General features: G+C 36.4%; 3 protein-coding genes across 5 annotated transcripts; 2 read left to right on the top strand and 1 right to left on the bottom strand.

Annotated features, from left to right (window-relative positions):
- The first annotated feature begins 505 nt into the window (after positions 1 to 505).
- Positions 506 to 9,050, top strand: LOC113739878 (inorganic pyrophosphatase TTM1-like). Its single transcript, XM_027267275.2, has 12 exons — positions 506 to 808; positions 2,147 to 2,507; positions 3,541 to 3,655; positions 3,790 to 3,985; positions 4,087 to 4,200; positions 4,302 to 4,475; positions 5,610 to 5,804; positions 6,561 to 6,683; positions 6,861 to 6,973; positions 7,143 to 7,266; positions 7,467 to 7,736; positions 8,660 to 9,050. The coding sequence occupies exons 2-12, from the start codon at positions 2,168 to 2,170 to the stop codon at positions 8,873 to 8,875; spliced, it is 1,980 nt and encodes a 659-aa protein (XP_027123076.1). The 5' UTR covers positions 506 to 808; positions 2,147 to 2,167; the 3' UTR covers positions 8,876 to 9,050.
- Positions 9,051 to 9,824: 774 nt separating this feature from the next.
- Positions 9,825 to 12,334, bottom strand: LOC113738498 (H/ACA ribonucleoprotein complex subunit 2-like protein). Its single transcript, XM_027265735.2, has 4 exons — positions 12,035 to 12,334; positions 11,875 to 11,944; positions 11,116 to 11,221; positions 9,825 to 10,077 (listed from the first exon to the last, which is right to left on the bottom strand). Exons 1-4 carry the CDS (start codon positions 12,183 to 12,185, stop codon positions 9,916 to 9,918), a joined length of 489 nt encoding a protein of 162 aa, XP_027121536.1. The 5' UTR covers positions 12,186 to 12,334; the 3' UTR covers positions 9,825 to 9,915.
- Positions 12,335 to 12,410: 76 nt separating this feature from the next.
- LOC113738499 (uncharacterized) lies at positions 12,411 to 18,277 on the top strand. 3 transcript variants are annotated; one of them, XR_011812961.1, is made up of 4 exons: positions 12,431 to 12,759; positions 12,964 to 13,159; positions 16,772 to 16,857; positions 17,581 to 18,277. XR_011812961.1 is itself a non-coding variant. In XM_027265736.2 (3 exons), exons 1-3 carry the CDS (start codon positions 12,538 to 12,540, stop codon positions 17,588 to 17,590), a joined length of 318 nt encoding a protein of 105 aa, XP_027121537.1. In that variant the 5' UTR covers positions 12,411 to 12,537; the 3' UTR covers positions 17,591 to 18,277. The 3 variants fall into 3 exon arrangements, 1 of the variants encoding a protein (XP_027121537.1); XM_027265736.2 differs by lacking the exon at positions 12,964 to 13,159 and having other exon boundaries at positions 12,411 to 12,759; XR_011812960.1 differs by lacking the exons at positions 16,772 to 16,857; positions 17,581 to 18,277 and having other exon boundaries at positions 12,964 to 13,442.
- Positions 18,278 to 18,577: the final 300 nt, after the last annotated feature.

Below are 18,577 nucleotides of genomic sequence, written 5' to 3'. Positions count from 1 at the left end.
TAATTCAATGGTATTTTTGAGTAATAAAATAGTTTAATAACCTGAACAAGTACTAATATATAATTCAGTGACATTTTTGACGATTTGCTCAAATAATAATGGACAGAGAGAGTAATGGCTGTGCAAGGCCCATCCCTTCCTCTTTGCTATTCTTGTAGATTTTGGGGCCACATAAACCTTTTCTGTAATGGATAAACACTTGTTGATCCATGCATACATATTCAAATTTATCATTGCACAATTCTAAATAGTAGTATGTAAAACCTTAAAATTCTCAAACAAGTTAACAAAATATTTTGTAGCACTTAAACTTGCAAAAGTTAAAGAAATTTACCTAAAAATTTACAAATTAACTGAAAAAAAAACTAAATATCTACAAGAATGCGATTTTAAACAAAATTTCGTTCTGGTATTGGGTGAAAAATCATATTGCCTAAACACCAAAACAGTTAAAACGGGTAGATTGCATTAATAGATCTTTGGTCAGGACCGTCACCTTCTCCCTCAACTGTCTGTGTCCAACAAGAGAGCTTTTAGCGCCCCACAAACAAGTGAAAGAATCAAAGAACTGAGTTCAAATTATCTATCCTCCACTTGTATTGTATTGTACCACTCCCACCCTACTTTCCCAGCTCTCAACCCGTCGGCCGCCCTTTCTCCTCTTGACACCTCACTGTGTTCTTCTTGTCAGGACCTACCGCACTTCAATTGCCTTGCTCCTTTCAAGTCCTACAGCCCCGTTTTCACCTCAATTTTTTTGGTTACAGGCACGATTTTGCTGAAAACCAGAACCAATCAAAGCTTAAAGGTTTTTTTTTTGCTTGAATTATGTTTCTTGATCATGCATGCCATGCCCCCCTTGTGTATATGTTTTTCCCCCTTCTTTTTTTTTTTTTATTTTCTTTGCTGGGTTTTTGGTAGGGAGTTGGGAGTGTGATTTTGTTTTCTGGAGAAATTTTGTGAAAGTATTAATCTTTGAAGATTATAATATGGCCATTTAGTTTCTGCATGTCGTTTATTTTCTCAATCTGAATGAATTGGTGGTTGTTTGGTTGCTAATTCAACTTCTAGGTTTCCATATAGAACTCAATTTCATCTCAATTTGGTAATAGGAATAAAGTTTGCTGCATCTGCATAGAGTCCCTCGAGCTTGAAGTTTCTGTTTAGCTCCGTGTCCTGTTTACGTCAATTTCACTTTTATGGTCATGCATGCCATGCCTACTTTGATATAGTTGTCCGCTAGTCTCTTTTCCATTTTTAATCTCCTTGTACGGTTCTGAATCTTATCTCGTCTTTTGACTTCTTAAAAGTATTGATTTTTGAGGATCATGAAAGGGCTATTCACTTTCTGCATGTCATTGACTTTTTCAATCTGGAGAATTCAAATTGATAGTTGATTGCAAATCTTTTTGCTGCTTTTTGATCAAGTAATGGAGTGACTGGATATAAAAGCAGGACAATTGTGCAATTATCCTTTTCTTTTGAGAGCACCAAAGTCATAACCAATTGATTGACTTTTTGGTTACCTTTCAATGTTTTTCTTTCTGTTGGCGCATCAGATGCAGAGGCTGCTGGAGATAGTTTTTGTTATAAAGTTAAGCAACATTATTCTGGATCAGCTTAAACTTTTTACTTGTAAAAGATAGATGTTTTTCTGGTTTTGGTTAGGCAAGAAGGGGAATAAGTTTAAACGAGCCTAAACATGCCAAATAATATATTGCCCAACATATCCTGACTTTGAAGATTCAGCTGAGAAATGGATATATTACTTCATGATGGAGGAACTTGAAATCTGATGTTGAAAGCTTGTGCCTCAATGTATAAATGGAGAGAACAGACTGCTGTAAAATGTTTTTAGTATCTACTCTTATCTGCCTTCTGACTTATTTCTCATGCTGACCTGGGTCCGTTTGCTTGTTATTTACGTGATTTCTACGTATTTAGCCTTTGAGCTTAAATTTGGTTCTTAAGCCTTCAAAACTAAGAAGTTTCTGTAAATTAAATTTCCTTTTGCAAAAGATGATTTTGAAACGTTCCTTGATGTTGCAATTGTATTCTCTTTTCTTACAGAACTATTATTTTTTGTTTTTTCCCATTCTTTCTGCGTTGATTAGATCCTCATTTCTTCTTCATTTCATCATTCCAGAAATTCGTGTTACCCCCTCAAATGGCTCAGGACACTGCTTCAAGTGCTGATTCACCAAGGAAGCGGCATGGCTTATTGAGAGACCAGGTTCAGTTAGTTAAGAGAAAGGACTCCGAGCGCTACGAGATTGTTGCCTTAGAAGATACTCTATCATTTGAGAAGGGTTTCTTTATAACTATTCGTGCGTGCCAGTTATTAGCTCAGAAGAATGATGGAATAATATTAGTTGGAGTAGCAGGTCCTTCTGGGGCTGGGAAAACTGTGTTTACAGAGAAGATCCTGAATTTTATGCCTAGTATTGCTGTCATAAGCATGGATAACTACAATGATTCGAGCCGTATTATTGATGGAAATTTTGATGGTATGCCTTGCTTCATTCTTTTTTTACTTTTGGTTACATACCATCATCTGCTCATTATCCCTTTCCACTGAAACCAGGATTTTTTTTTCTGCCCCCTTTCCTTGAAGCAATGTCTTTGTGAATGTTTGTGACCCCAACTGAAATCTTAGTCTCTACTTCATCTTGACATACTAACATCCATCAACTAACTTAGAGCAGATCATCGAGGGGCTTAACAGCTCTGATATTATACAAGATATCTGGCTAGACATTTAAAGTGAGTTTCCATGGTACTTTTTATTTGCAGAAATATGAAAAGGAATTTTTAATATCTCCATTGTTACATATTATGGTTATCTTTCAAAAAAAATATGCTGAGAATATTTAATGCTACATGGTACCCAATTTGTGATGAAACTGACAAATTTAGATGATAGATTGGGATTTGTAAACCTGTATGCTAAGAGTACTGATCTTTGAGCATTCAATTAAAATTTAGCATAATTTAATGCATTTTGTAATTGAAATCCATTGAGAAGACCTTCAATTTCTGATCAACATGCATATTTTACAGTTAAATACATGTTAGGCTTTTCATGTTTATCATGCAGAAGTGAGTTGCCACAGTGCTGCCCAAGAAATAAGACCAAAATGGAAATTGATTTACGGAGTGAGTTTTGTTGGGGGGGAATGGTAAAGTGAGATGCATAATGAGTGCAAGATTGCTTGTTAATATTGCAATACATCTGTATAGAGAACAAGTATTAGTGGGGAATCAAGTAATTTGTACTTTGTAGTGACATGAGCTCTCATGGTATTTCAAATTCTTTTTGCCTGCCATCATTTTGACATTTCAAGTGGCATTCCTAAATTTTGAATGTGGAAAAAAAGATTAACCTACTATGTGTCTTTCGTAATCTTTTCAGTTTTACATGTCGTCTTTGCTAAACTTCTGATTGTATCTTCTCTGTCCTTGACTATTTTTTGATAGATATTAATGTCTTCAAGTGATAATTCCTGCTCTAACTGTAGTTACTGGTAATTTAAAATGCAGATCCACGCTTGACAGACTATGATACATTGCTTGAGAATATCCAGGGTTTAAAAGCAGGGAGCCCTGTTCAAGTTCCTATTTATGAATTTAAATCCAGCTCTCGCATAGGTTACAAGTAATGTACTTTTCCACTTCTCAAGGCCTTCTCTATTCTGCATTGTGGATTTCCTCTAATTTTTTGTTATAAATAAGCTTTTGTGGGTTGCCATAGTGGGAAAGACAAATGATTTAGGTTAATGCATTTGACAGGACTCTTGAGGTGCCAAGCTCCCGCATCGTAATTATTGAAGGAATATATGCCTTAAGTGAAAAATTACGTCCTTTCCTGGATCTCCGGGTTTCTGTTACTGGTGGGGTGCACATTGATCTTGTAAAACGTGTGCTAAGGGATATTCAACGTGCTGGACAAGAACCTGAAGAAATAATTCATCAAATTTCAGAAACGGTTTGATTTTAGTTTGAGTATTTTTGTCTACAGATACTGAATTGGATCCTAGCTATATATGTAAGCCTGAATATGAGTTTTATGGGTTTCTTGGAAAACAGGTATATCCAATGTACAAGGCATTTATTGAGCCAGATCTACAAACAGCACATATAAAGATCACTAATAAGTTTAATCCATTTTCTGGATTTCAGAATCCTACCTATGTCTTAAAGGTTTATTTTTAAAACCCTTTACCAAGTAACGTACAATGGTACTGTAATGATATGTTGTATTGTTGCCCTTCTCATTTTGTGAATGTTCTCTTTTATAATAGTCAACAAGGACTGTTACAGTGGATCAGATTAAGGCTGTTCTGTCTGAGGAACATAAGGAAAGTAGAGAGGAAACTTATGACATATATCTTCTGCCACCTGGAGAAGATCCTGAAGCATGCCAATCCTATCTGAGAATGAGGAACAGGGATGGAAAATACAGTCTCATGTTTGAGGTTTGACCTTTGCATTTTGGAGTTTGTTTTGTACTAGAGAGTTGTGAATGTGGTGCTGATGCTGAGATGATTCATAACGTTGATGATTATAGGTTGTGAATTCCTGCTAGATAAGTAGATATTGACTGATAAACCATTCTACTTCATACTGATGACAGCAACACTAACTTTATGGATTGTCATTGTAGAGATTAACAAATTCATTCAAAGGGCTCCTTTCTTCTTCTTGGTCATAACACACTAAGAATTAAGATCCTTGTGATTCTTGGATTCCTGTTAATCTTTTATATTGCACTTCTATTTTATTGGTTTTCCATTTTGTTCCTTCTCTAGCTAGCTTATGTATGTCATTCTTGATGACAATTTATGATTTCTGGGACTAATACTACTACAGTTATACTTTCTGATGCCCAAAGATGTGAATAATGTTTGAGTAATCTGTAAATGCTACTCACCACTAGCTTTTTTGTAAAGTAGATTTTTTTTTGTGATAAAAATAAATTCTAACTTGTTCCATCTGCTTCATGGTGGAAATCTATTTGTATTTTCATTTAGTACGATAAATAACTCATAAACTGCAAGTTGCAGCATTAAGCACCAACTTGAATATTGGATCTTATCAGACATGCTTTTTAGAATATTAAGGCATATATCATATGCCCTTAAGCAAGTATTAACCTTTGTCATGAACCTCTAAGCCAAGTTGAAAAGCGAACTATCCAAAATATACTCCATATACCTTTTACCAAATCGAGTTTGTTATCAATGTGATCTACCAATCTGCCTGCCTGCATCTTTGCAACTCCTGGATATACAGTTGAGATCATTAGAAGGAGGTTTTGCTTCCCCCCAACACCCCCCACCCAGGGCCCAAAAAAAATCTTATTATGAAAATTGAATGAAGAGAAACTATCTTTAGTATAAGCTAGATGTGGTTGAGTGTTTTTATTTCTTTTCTTTTTTTTTTTTAATGCATTTCTTGCCTTTCTGTTTGTGGTGTGGGCTACCATTTAACTGTCCATTTTGATAGCATGGTCAATGTCTAGTCAATGACTTTACATGCATCTGCATTTAGGCATTTTTTAATGGATAAAGCAACTTATAGTTTCTAAATGCTATGCATACTAATTTCAGGAATGGGTTACAGATAGTCCCTTCATAATTTCGCCGAGAATTACATTTGAAGTTAGTGTACGGCTGCTTGGTGGCTTGATGGCTCTGGGTTACACAATTGCATCCATCCTAAAAAGAAGCAGTCATGTCTTCTCAGATGACAAGGTTACTGTCAAAATTGATCGGTTGGAGCAGCTCAATCGGCAATACGTTCAGGTACGGATGCAATAAGTGACCAAGTCATGGTGAGTTGAACGTTGTTGCATTAGGTATTTACTTGCGTCGGATTCTGGATTTTCCTTGAGGTTTTTCTGTTTGTCCCTTTGGATATTAATGGCTTCGAGGATACATGACCCTTTTTTGTATATCCACATATCCCACTACTTATGTTCATGGTCCACCTCATGAGAATCACCTAAACACATAATCAGTACAATTTGTTCAGCTTCCTTAATGCTAATTAGTGCCTTGAAAACATCTGGACTGTTAATTGTGGCCTATGACATGTGAAATTATTAAAAATTGTTTCAGTAGGCTATTATGTGTTGAATTCCTGCATCTCCTTATCCAACCAGAAATCTCAGTTTATTTTAGTATGAGAAAGTGTAAATGTCAACTTTAGCTGACAAGTCTGACTTGGATATGCCTGTGATTTCCTTTCTAACTCTGGACTGCAGAATGCTTTTGTTTTTTCACTATAGAATTGCACCAATCAAAGTAAAAAGTAAATTAATCTATGTTTGGAAATTGAAATTAGTGTATAGTTGGATATAATCGGAGATCTTATTATATGGAGATATCTGCGCATCAAGAATTCAAGACTGTTGTTTGCATGGTAGTTGCTAAATGGAATTCACATAGGTTATTCTCACTGTGAGAAGGTTTACCATATTAAGCTTGATATTGTTGCACTTTGGCTCTCAAGCTAGCTTGCGTAGTCGATTACCATTCTACTGCTTATGATTTTTGAAGGTCCAAGGAAGAGATCGGTTATATGTCAAATATACTGGTGATCGACTCGGATTGGATGGTTCATATGTTCCTCGCACTTACATCGAACAAATTCAGTTGGAAAAGCTCGTTAATGATGTTATGGTATTAGGCCTTTCAATCAATACTTTTTTTGGTTAATTTCCTTTCATTTAATTATATCAAACATGATTAGCGCTTGCCAGTTTGAATGCTGCTAGACTTGCACTAGGTCCAAATGGGTTTATATCTCCATTATTTTCAGCTTAGATTATTCTTAGTACTTTTTATATTAATGGGCAGGCATTGCCAGCTGACCTGAAAACTAAGCTCAGCATAGATGATGACTTAGTCTCAAGCCCTAAAGAAGCCCTATCGAGAGCCTCTGCAGACAGGAGGATGAAGTTTCTCAATCGGTAATTCTAAACTTCCTGAAAGGACAGAGTTGTTCTAGTGGTCATAATATGTGATTTAAGTTGTAGAAACTCTCTTAAGTTCTATGCTTTTCCCTATAAATTTGCTTTGGTTAGACATGATGAATGTTACCTGTTGAGCATAACTATGTCTGTGTGAAATTTTGAGCAGTGGGATGTCGCACTCCTTCTCAACACAGCGTGACAAGAATCTCAGTAAGTTGACTAAACTTGCAGTTAATAATAGGAGATATGATGGAAGAATGCCTGATTCACCTGCTGCACTTCCTAACCAGGTATTCCTTCCTTGGAAAACTAATTTGTATTATAGTTGAGTGTGAAATCTTTATTTTGGCTTGCTTCTGATTGTTTTATTAATCATATTTGTTATTATATGAAGAATCCGTTCTTCTCTTCGTCATATTTTAATTTATTCCATGTATTCTAGGAAATTAAACATGCATCTACTTTTCTACATTTGGAATTTTTTCCCCAGGGAATGATTAATCAACTATCGGAACAAATTTCTACACTGAATGAGAGAATGGATGAATTTACATCTCGAATTGAAGAGCTTAACTCAAAAATGTTTACGAGAAAAGTTTCTTCCAGTCAACAGAATTTGGCTTTGCAGGCTGAAGCCTGCAATGGCTCTGCACCTACATCTTACTTTGTGGCAAGCTTAGGCAATGGTTCATTGACTGGACCTGTATTACCCAATTCCTCATCATCTTCTCAATTGGCAAGGGAATCTCTATTGGAAGAGGTAAGCCATACTTTTTCTTTTTGGATGTTTGCTTCTGTTAGCTCGTTGAGGTGGTGGGTGAGGAATTGTCACATAATTAACCTACTCCACAGCACCTATTGAAATTATGATAAATGCCTTTAAGAATCTTGGTAGGATGATATTCTTTAGTCAATGATGTGTAAAGGGAGGGGAGCAGGAACCTTTGTGGCTGAAGCATTTTTATGTTCAGAGCCTTTCAACTTTCAAAGCTACTTATTTTTAGTAGAGAAAGGACTACTTGAGATGCATAAAATCGTAGCTCAAGGCAGTCCTGCTGCAGAATGGCAATGGTAGACTGCTCCATTGAGTGGTGGCTATGCATTTATTAGAACTTTTATAGACCCTTGTCCTCTCCTCTCTTGTTACTGGGTCTCACCTTGGAGCATGAGTCGTATTAACACTCAGAAGACACTGCAGAGTAATGATGAGAAAATTGGCAAGTCCACAAAAATCCTTGTCCATCTTAGGATTACCTGAAGGTGAGACATCATCAATCTAGAAAATTAGTATTTATAGCTCAAATACTGAAGTTATCAAGTACCAGACAAATTGAAAAGGGAAACTAGTACTTGAATGGGAAAAAACTCCTTGAATTGCATGTGATCTTGTTGCTGGTACAGGTTTTTGGGTCCAGGTTTGTTATATGGAGCATCTCGATTGCTTGTTATACAATAATATAAGTGAAAAAAAATAGTAAAGACATCTTTCTGTCTGATTATAAGTGGAGCAGATATCTGATATCTGCTTGCATGTGGTTTCTTTGCAGTCATGATTTCTTTGTGGTCTTACAATTTCTATTTTTTTTCCACCTAAATCTTCAGTCGGTGCATACATTTGCTTCACCCTGCCTGATTTCTTGGCTTTTTGTGAGCCATCTGATGTCAACAATTTTTGGGAAATAGGTCTTACTCATCTCGAGGTCACAAAGACAAATCATCCATCAAATAGACACACTCAGCACTATATTACGAGAATGTATGGGGGAACGGTCGCGCCAAGGGAGGGCAGATAGGACTACCAGATCACCTGCTGAGTCCATTGGTGCTCCTCTACTTCTGACCTTGGCTATTGGTGGCATAGGTGTTTTGTTGTTCAGAACATTCTCATCACAACATTGACCCTGTGCTAATCCTCATCCTGCAGCAAACTGGGAGATCATATATAGCATAGAATAAATAGAAATAGAGGAGAATGTATATGTTGTGTTTTGAAAAAACCTAGTGCTTTGGTAGCTTATCCTATGTTGTTTAAGTGACAGAAAAATGTATGTATAAAGCGGTATAGTTAACCTCAGTTTGTATGGAGAAATACAGAACCTGGGGACTCGATCTATAGCTCTGTATTGGTATTGGAAGGTGTGGCTTAGCGAAAAAACATAACTACTGAAACCGAGAGAGAGATAGCAAGCAAAAATGCACTTGCGCGGCTTTTAACTTTTGACAAGAATATTTAATTATTCTAGTCTCAACCTTTTCACAATCTTGTTTTTATGCTTCTTGCTAAGATTTTCCATGATACAATCATTCAAGAGTCTAGTTTATTGTCCTGAGAAGCGAAGGATTTCCAGTAAATTTCGGATTTTTTTCTTTTTGAGGAAAAAGGAAAATTACCTGGGAATTTTCAAATATATGCAGACGTCTAAAACCACTGAAGCAGATACAGCATGGAAATAAAATCCTTAAAATTTTCAACATCATGTTATGGTTAAAAAGGGCAGGATACAGATGGTAAACAGCAGACTAAATGCTAACGTATGCACTTCAGCGGGCCTCGAAAGCTGCTCGATAGTTGAACAGCTGGAAAAGCACGGAGTCTCGACAAGTTTAACTCTGTAAGAGCAGACCTGGGTTTTTATTGGTAATCTTGTGGGATTTTTTTTTCAAACATGGCTCCAAACATTGTAAATACGAATGTCTGGATGAAAATGCACCTCAGCATTTTAGGTTGCATCATTTGACGGGAAGATAAATTCTATCGCGAAATTCTCTGCTAGGGTCTAAATCTGTTGAGTTACTGAATGCCAGGAACAAATATAGACAAAAGACAACAGTGAAGATGCTTCTCTCCTTGGGTAAAACATGTGATAAATTAGAGATAGAATCAGGCATAATCTCCACACTAGAGTGCATGACGATTTAATACAAATAAAGTCCTTGATCTAGAACATGGAGTTAGCAAGTTCAGTTACATCTGATGTGACTTGATCATATTCCGCCTTAAGCTTCTCTTGTTCCTCCTGCCCAAGTTCCCCTTTTGTGGGTTTAGTTAGCACCAAAACACAGCAAGTTGGCCGCTTGGTGGTTCCTGCATTAGCTAGATCCTGAAACAAGCATATGCATTTTAATCACTCCTGCTATGAAAAATCACATTGAGTGAACTATAAACAACAGCAAGACAACCTATGTAGGGCATCCACTACAATCACAGCATCAGCTGCTCTTTAATGTTTGGAGGCCCCAGAAAATGCAGAGGGATCACTAAATAACCAGGTTAGCCAATGGTCGTTCAATATAAACATATCATGTACAAGCTCTTATTCCCAGGAGACACATAATTGAAACTGCACCAACTATTTTCATCGCAAAATGGACAGAATTGAGGCTTATTACAGATGCAACTAAATTAAGCTTAAATGAGCCACTGAATAATAAAAATACCAGCACCACTTTCAAGTTAATGAAGACAAATCAAAAGCTCTTGGATCAGTTCCTTATTTCAAAAGGGAGTAGTCACCACCTGCAGCACCATGTTATTCAATGCAATCCAAAAGAAACATAACAACATAAGCAGGCTTAGTTATCATATCACACAAAGTGCCTAATATTCATATGGCTATTTGCAAATCAAAGATGCAGACAATTAAGCTCTCCACTGACAGAAGGTTCTATTCATTGACCATATGTCTCTATCACTGCATGGATCTAATTAGCAAAAACGATTGCTTTCAGAGGCAACAATTTGGATTATTAAAAAAAAAAAAAAACTACAGGAACTACAGGGTAAGCACACTAATGCAGAACCATCTCTTCTCTCTCCCCCTTCCCCACCCCCCCCACCCCCCCGCTCTCTCTCAAATTTCTTATTTTTTTTCTTAATATTCACAAAGTTCACATAAGACACCAAAAAGAGTTCCAGAGGATTAAAAGAGAAACATTCTGGAAGTCTCATGACCCCTTGTCTCTTTCTTCTCTTGGCTTTTGTCTTCATTTTCGTGGGTGTCGCAATAAAATGCACAAATTAAAAAATAAATGCAAGACACGCTGACCGCACCAATGCATAGAGAATCTTTATAAATATAAACATGGTGTAAAAGAGACACATAACCAGAAAACATGAAGATGATTAGAAATCAACTTACTTCTTTGGAGGGCACATAGATGTATGGAATATCAGATTCTTCACACAGGATTGGAACATGAGTGATAACATCTATAGGAGATATATTTCCAGCTATAACACATAATCTGCACTCATCAAAAGGAAAAATTGATATTTTCCAATTAAAAGCAACTCCAGATTACAAATCTGTGAGAACACTTTGATACAGAACATACCATAGCACAGATAAACCATATTATAAAGATGCATTTAGGTATCCAGATTGCATCTAAAAGCAATGGAACTTGTACAAAACTTAAGACAATAGTCCAACAAATGTTTTTAAGACAAATTATAACCAACAAATCCCCAAGTTTCAAGCTTTGCAAAAATAGTCAGCCTTGGAACTTCCCAGGTTAAATGCATAAAGACAGGCATGTTCCAATTCAGAGTGCTACAAAATGCTGCCTTTTTCTACAACTTTAAGATGCTAAATCATGTAGTCATGGCACTAATAGTTAGCTATTCAAAAAAAAGGCAAAATGATCGGATTTCCTGTTTAAAATAAATTATCTACGCTAACATAAAGAAAACTGGTCTTTTCATTCTGTAAAAATAGATAGTTTGAACTAACAAAAACACTTGCGCAATTTACTTATAATTTTCGGAAGTAAATCCAACAAAATTTCTATTATCTCCATTAAAGATATCAATGCTTGGGTAGTAACACCTTTATAAACAGGTATTAAACATCAGGAAAAACACTAAGAAAACAATAAAAATCCAAACTTGGACTGACCCTTTATTGCCGCGGCGAATGCTTTTCACTACCTCTTTAACCCCTCTTTTCAAGCACTTGTGCTCTGCAGCTGAAACCCAGAAAAACCCACAACTTTAATTGAAATTTAAACAAAATCCACAAAAATAATCACGTTTTCAATGGAAATTGAGATCTTTACCACGTCGGACGAGCTTGAGGGTGCGTTTACAGAGTTTTTTACCGGCCAGGGGTTTAGCAATTGGGGCAAGCCCCGCTAACTTCTTCTTGTCCTTCTCCTTCTGCGCCGTTTTCTCCGCTTCACTATCGCTTCCCATTTCTGCCTTGGCCATTTTTTGTTTCAGGGCAGAGAAAAAGACGATGGTAAAGCAGGTGCAGGTTTTTGCGATGGCGGAGCTTTGTGCCGAGACGCTAGTCCCTTGTCACTAGGGTTTTAGAAAGAAAGGGTTTAGCATTTTAGGTTCCGACGTCGTTTCCAAGTGCTGTATTTTACCCTTTGGGTTGACAAGGTATATGGGCTATTGAAATACGGGTCTAAATAAATGTTATCTTGGGCTGAACATGTTTTCCAGTTTGGGTCCAAAACAGGATTAGACTGAATTAAACAAATTGGACAATTTACAAATTATTTCTGGTCCTGCGACTATATTTGTTGATCATAAAGGTGTGATGAGCTAAGTGTCAATGGTGGCAAAAAAAGCAGTTGGAAATTGTTGCTATGAAAGCATTCATAAAATATTAGAGCTGTGCTATCTCCAAAATCTCAGTATAAACTATGTTAGGAGTAATATCATCCGAGGTGAGATCAGAAAGAGAAGGCTTGATCAAGATTTTGACAGAATTGCTGTTTCTAGCTCGAGAAAGAGCTACATAGAGTTGGCTGTGGGAGAAGACTGGCTCACGAAGGTAAATACCAACATAATCTAAAGTCTGACCCTGAGCTTTGTTTATTGTCATGGCGAAGCATAAATGAATTGGAAATTGCATTCTTTCAAAAGCTATTGGACAGTCAGGGTCAATATCTGATTTGAAGCATATTCTATGCAAGAAAACTTCTTTTTCGGCAAATTCACCACAGCTGATGATTGCCTCTATTATATTTTGTTGTAGAGATCTACATATGAGCCTTGTGCCGTTACAGAGGCCTTCCGGAGAATCTATGTTTCTGAGTAACATGATTGGAGCATTTGCCTTTAGGAGTATTTTATGTGAAGGGAAACCATTCGGTGTGAGGCTGCTAATAAAATCTTCTAGGATAGCCTGCTGAGAAGTGTCCGCTATTTTATCCCTGCTAATGTATTCAAAAGTACTGCCTGAAAATTCTTCTATCAATGCATTGTTTATGTCATCAAGAAAGTCATTTTTAGTTGTGAGAATAGCTCGATTTTGTCCATGAATAATCTTCGTGTGAGCAGCTCTTCAAGTCTGGAAATACTGGTTGAGTGATTGCTCTTCAGTATTGTATGGCACGAGTAAGTCTTTAGAAATCTGAATATTGTTGTTGTGGACAAAACATTCTGTTCCATCTCCTATACGAAGAAGATAATCAATAAAGTGTGGATCAGCAAGAGCTCTCATATTTTGTTTAAGTCTAAGTTTCTGTAAATGAGGCCAAATATAGGAATTTATAAGACTTGCTTGCATGAAGTCAGCCTTTGTTCCTTTTGTTACGACTGGAGGTACCTGACGAAAATTGCCCCCAAAAACTATATATTTGCCTCCAAAAAGATCATCTGTGTCTGTCAAATCTCTCAATAGTTTGTCCATGCATTCGATTCTTGTTTTGTACATCATTGGAGCTTCATCCCAAAAAATCAGCTTCGCTTGTCGAAGTAATGCTGCTAATGCACTTTGTTTGCTAACAGTACACATCTTGCTGATATCCATATTGATTGGTATTTTGAAGCGTGAATGCGCTGTCCGTCATCCAGGGAGTATTGATGCTGCAACTCCGCTTGATGCTGTAACCAATGCTATAAAACCTTTTGATATGATATCAGCCAGTAAAGCTTTATATAAAAATGTCTTGCTGGTTCCTCCTGGTCCATCTAAGAAGAATGATCCTTTGTGATCATTGTATACATGAGCTGTAATTATGTCAAATGCAAGTTTTTGCTCCATATTTAGTCGACTAATAGACGTTATATCTTCGTCTGATACTGCAATCTGAGTTTCACTGATAGTATCTCTGGTTTCTCTGTCTGCTTGGTCAAACCTCAGAATTCGTGGAACCAAGTCGTAGCTATTGATATTCTTGTCCATTGATTGTAGGAATTTACTTATTTCATGAAGCACTTGTACTTTTATCTGATCAGGTTGTGCATCAGATTGATGATAAAAATCTTCGGATAACGATGCCTCGAAATTTTGCCAAAGCTGTCTAGGATTTGCTGGTGGGAAATGTACTAATAACGTAGCAAAGAGTCTCCTGAAAATGTGTGGCATATGATATAATGCTGCTTCTTGGAGGCATTGTTCCTGTGCGTTATTTGATTCCAAATATCCCCTCAGTGTTGCTGCTTCCTGAAAGCTTGCTGCATATTTACCATCTATGATTTTGAGATCATCAAATGAAGTTGGTCCCTTAACGTTGACTAAAAGCAGCCGCAGAAAATAACGCTCCCCTTCATTTGGATTTGCTGCAACAATCCTTCCAATACAGTCTTTTTGTTACCTCGCTGACCAGTACCTCTTATCTAGATACCAAACGAAATGTTCAGGGAACTTCTTGTATGTGCATTTTAAGGCTTTTGCTAAGTCATTAGCTACATTCATATAGAAAAACTCTGTTAACATGGTCATTTTCTTCAACTGATTTTTCAGTACATCCCTGATGTCCTCATCGTCCTTGAAACTCATGGATTGATAATTCTGGAAGTGTAGCTGTAAATTGGGAACTAAAGGGTGCATTTCATTAAGAGAAAATCTGTATATTCGCCATATAGCTTCAATACCAGATACCCACCTTGCTGTTTGATACTCCTTTATTTCATCAACATACTAGTCTGAAGTATTTGAGTTGACCCGAAAATGTATTTTGTCATGTCCTTTGAAAATGTACTTGAACATGTATTTGACAACTTTGATGGTAGAATAGATTTCAACATTGATATGACAATTGAACTTTGTTAATAGGTACGAATTATATGGTACTACCCATCTGTTATCAAGTTCTTGGCCTTGGACGTTAACTATTTTTCCATCATTTCTTCGTCGATATATTGGATAAGCATTTTGTCCATGAGTTGTAATAGCCACCCATTGCTTTGGATACTTGTTCTTGCAGAATCTCACTCTTTAACCTTGCATGCACACATTGTTAGGATTTTTACTACCACAAGGGTCATGCATCATATGCCTGCGGACCATCTTAAATAAATATTTTTCTGTACTTTCATCTGGTAGTTCAACCAAGACAATTTGATCATAAGAATCAGGGGAATATAGCTTTAAATTTCGTTTCAGAATAATAAGGAAATGAGCTTGCGGCAAGCCTCCTTTCTGAAACTCAATCACATACGTGTATGCTGCAACCTGACCAAAAATTTCTTTCTTGAATAGCTCTTCCTTTAGAATTTCCAATTTAGCATGAAAGACCCGAGCACATAAGTCGATTATGTTTTGTGTTTCATCCGTAGGCACCTTGTTTTCTTTAATTTCTGGCCATGAAGGATTGCATGTCATTGTAAGAAATAAATCTGGTCTTCCGAATTTCTACACTAAGGCCATAGCGTCCATATATCTCTTTTTCATGTCTCGAGATCCTTCTATGAATGAAGTAGATAACAGTATACGTTGGCCTACTTTGGAACCCTGAGACTGTCCATGAACAACAAAATCCATCAAGCCTTGGAGTTGCTCTCTTCGAATAAGTAGTTGTTTGCTTCTGTAGAAGTCAAGTCTCTGAGTTTCAAGCTTGACATACATATCTACAGCAAATTGTTGTAGTAGACGGCCTGTGTTCAAAATATTTGGACTATATTCTTTTCTGATCTGAAACTTGTAGGGATAATATTCTCTCATTGAGACAAAGTCTTTTGAATTTTCATATTGTTGAAAAGTTGCAAATGTTCATTTAAAGTATGAGTCACATATATATAAAAAGCATCTGAATAGAATTTTTATGCTGATAATACATTTGTACAAAATAGTTGAATAAAATGTACCTTGTTGCTAAGAGCTAAAAAGCTCTTCGGCTGATCTAAAACTAGTTAATGTCACTGTGCATTTTTTCTTTCTTTCTGCTCTTTTACGTTTCTTGGGGTTCACATTTCCCGATCTTTAAATTCCTAGGTGCCAGCTTGTTTCTCCAAGAGGATATTGCAGGGGATCGTAACAGTCGTAATAATATTGTACGCGATGACTCTAGCCTTGTTTTGTATATACTTGTATATGTCTCGTGTAAGCTTCTGTTGGATTTTCCCCTTCAATCCATAGAGTTGCAACCTGAGAGACTGTAGGCTTGTTATGAGTTCTTTGATCAGCAGTAGAATGTGATCTGAGAATAATCTGATATGAGTCCAAATCTGCAACATTGCGCAAGCTTCGAAAAAAATAGGCATAAGGATTTTACTTCATCATATCCATGAGTTTGGAAACTATATTCACTGTGACTCTCTCTGAAAATGGTAGCCTGTTCTGTAATTCATGATCTGTATCATGAAAATAAAGTTGCAGATACATCCCAAATCCTCCGTGGGGAATCAATTCATTGATGAAGTAATATGTTTGTTCTTGGATTTTGAATGTATAGATGCCATTAGTTCTTTTGCATAAGGCCTTGTCATTGAACTCTAAAAGATGTAAAAGCAAACATATTATTATTATATGTTCGAACATATGTACGAAAAGATATTGCATCTTCTGTGTTTCCTGTGTACAACTCAACTAAAATGTCTGGCAATTTGTTTTCATATAGGACAACTTCACCATCAGAACAACAGAAATTTGGTGTTTCAGAATGGAATCTTTTGGCACCACAATATTGGCAGTCAGAAACCTGAGGTAATTTATCCAGTTCATCACTGATTAATTTGAGTGCTTCCGTACCCTTAGCTGTTTGAGCTAATAGACAGTAATAAATGAAAATGACTAAGGTAACTAATGGTATATATTCAGGTGAAGAACAAGCTATAAAGAGTACACAAGTCTTGGAATTGATAGACTTCTATTAACTCACGAACCTTTTTTATGCATCACCTTCCTTTTGAGTTATCTGGTAGATCGTTGCCGGTCAGTGGATGTAACTGTGGCAAGAATTGTGTTATTTAAAGAGAAGTTATTGATATAAGAGTACATTTGATTGTAAGAAGTGTAAGATTAGGTAAAAAAAAATGTATTTAGACAGAAGAAGCAATGTAAGAAAAATTGCATTAATAGCATAATAAACCTTTAATGGAAACATTAGTATGAGTGATATTTGGTTCTATCGTTTGATTCAGAGAAGGGACTATACTAATGCCTACAAGAGTACAAAAAGGTGCATGTGAGACATTCTGTTAAGACAATTCATAGCGTAACAGAAGTTCAAAATATAAAGAGTAAAACTATTGATGGCAAACCTGGTGTATCTTTCACAACATCAGAAATATAGTTGTAATAGTTGGTGCAAATTGGAGATTGACCTGCTATATAAGACTGATTAGCAACTAATTATGATCATAAGATACAACAAGTCTTGTGTAATTATGGAAGTGAACCTTGATTTTGTTCTGTATTGGATTGCAGGGATTGGTGAACACATTGCAGTATAGGCTGCTGAGCATTGGTTGCTGTAATTATAAATTGATAATGATAAGTATATAATCAATGATCAAATTGTTACTAGATACGTAACTGTAGCTGTAAGGTAAGCATAAGAGATATAAAATGCAGGATGAAATAACTGAATCAATTAACCTTTATTTTTTGTAAACCAACGTTCAGATGTATGTAAGACTTCATCAGATCACAATTGGTGCTGCAAGGTTTGTTGGGGAGCTTGATTATGACGAAGTTGCTCTACAGCTAAAGGAGGAAAAAATATCTGAGATAGTAGCGAAAATAAAGTACCAGTCCAATAGAATAGAAAGGCAGTTTTATCAGATGTAAATAATAGTACAATTGTCAGTAAATATAGGTATCTCACTCTTGAATTCTTGATAAACATTAGTCGCAGTTGATATGTTCGCAGCGTCACTGGATTCTTGAGAACATGTGGTAGCTTGCTTAACCACTGTTTTCAAGCGGAAATAATCATGTTGAACAATTAGCATGCATAAAAATGGAATTAATATTAAGACTAAATTTTAGTAACTGAATATAGTAAACAGCCTATGCACCAGCATCAAGAGGAAGTTGGAGCTCGTCGCATGGCTGAAGTGTATCTCTGGTGCTGGTTTCTTTTTCGTGACATAAATTAGTGGGAATTTTTTTGGCTTTCCTCTTTTGATAGGCCTCTCTCTGTTTCAGACGGCGTAATTCTTTTTCCTCAGGCGATAACGCAACATATTTCTCCCTTAACTTCTGATTACGCATAGCTTTTTGCGCAGCTATCTTATGACTATCACCATAACTACTCATCCTATGGTCTAGCTGAAAACACTTGGTTTATAAAGACGTTTAAAAAAACTATAAACACATAAAAAACATCATGCACATAAAAGTGAGGCAAACAGAAGCGGAGCTAATTGTTTGCGGGAAAAGATGAATGCGAATAGTTAGCAAAGTCGATGCAACTACAATA

This window comes from Coffea arabica, chromosome 4c, assembly GCF_036785885.1.
Source record: "Coffea arabica cultivar ET-39 chromosome 4c, Coffea Arabica ET-39 HiFi, whole genome shotgun sequence".
Lineage (NCBI taxonomy): Eukaryota > Viridiplantae > Streptophyta > Magnoliopsida > Gentianales > Rubiaceae > Coffea > Coffea arabica.
The sequence above is the reverse complement of the archived record's forward strand: the minus strand, read 5'-3'. Positions and strand labels throughout refer to the sequence as shown.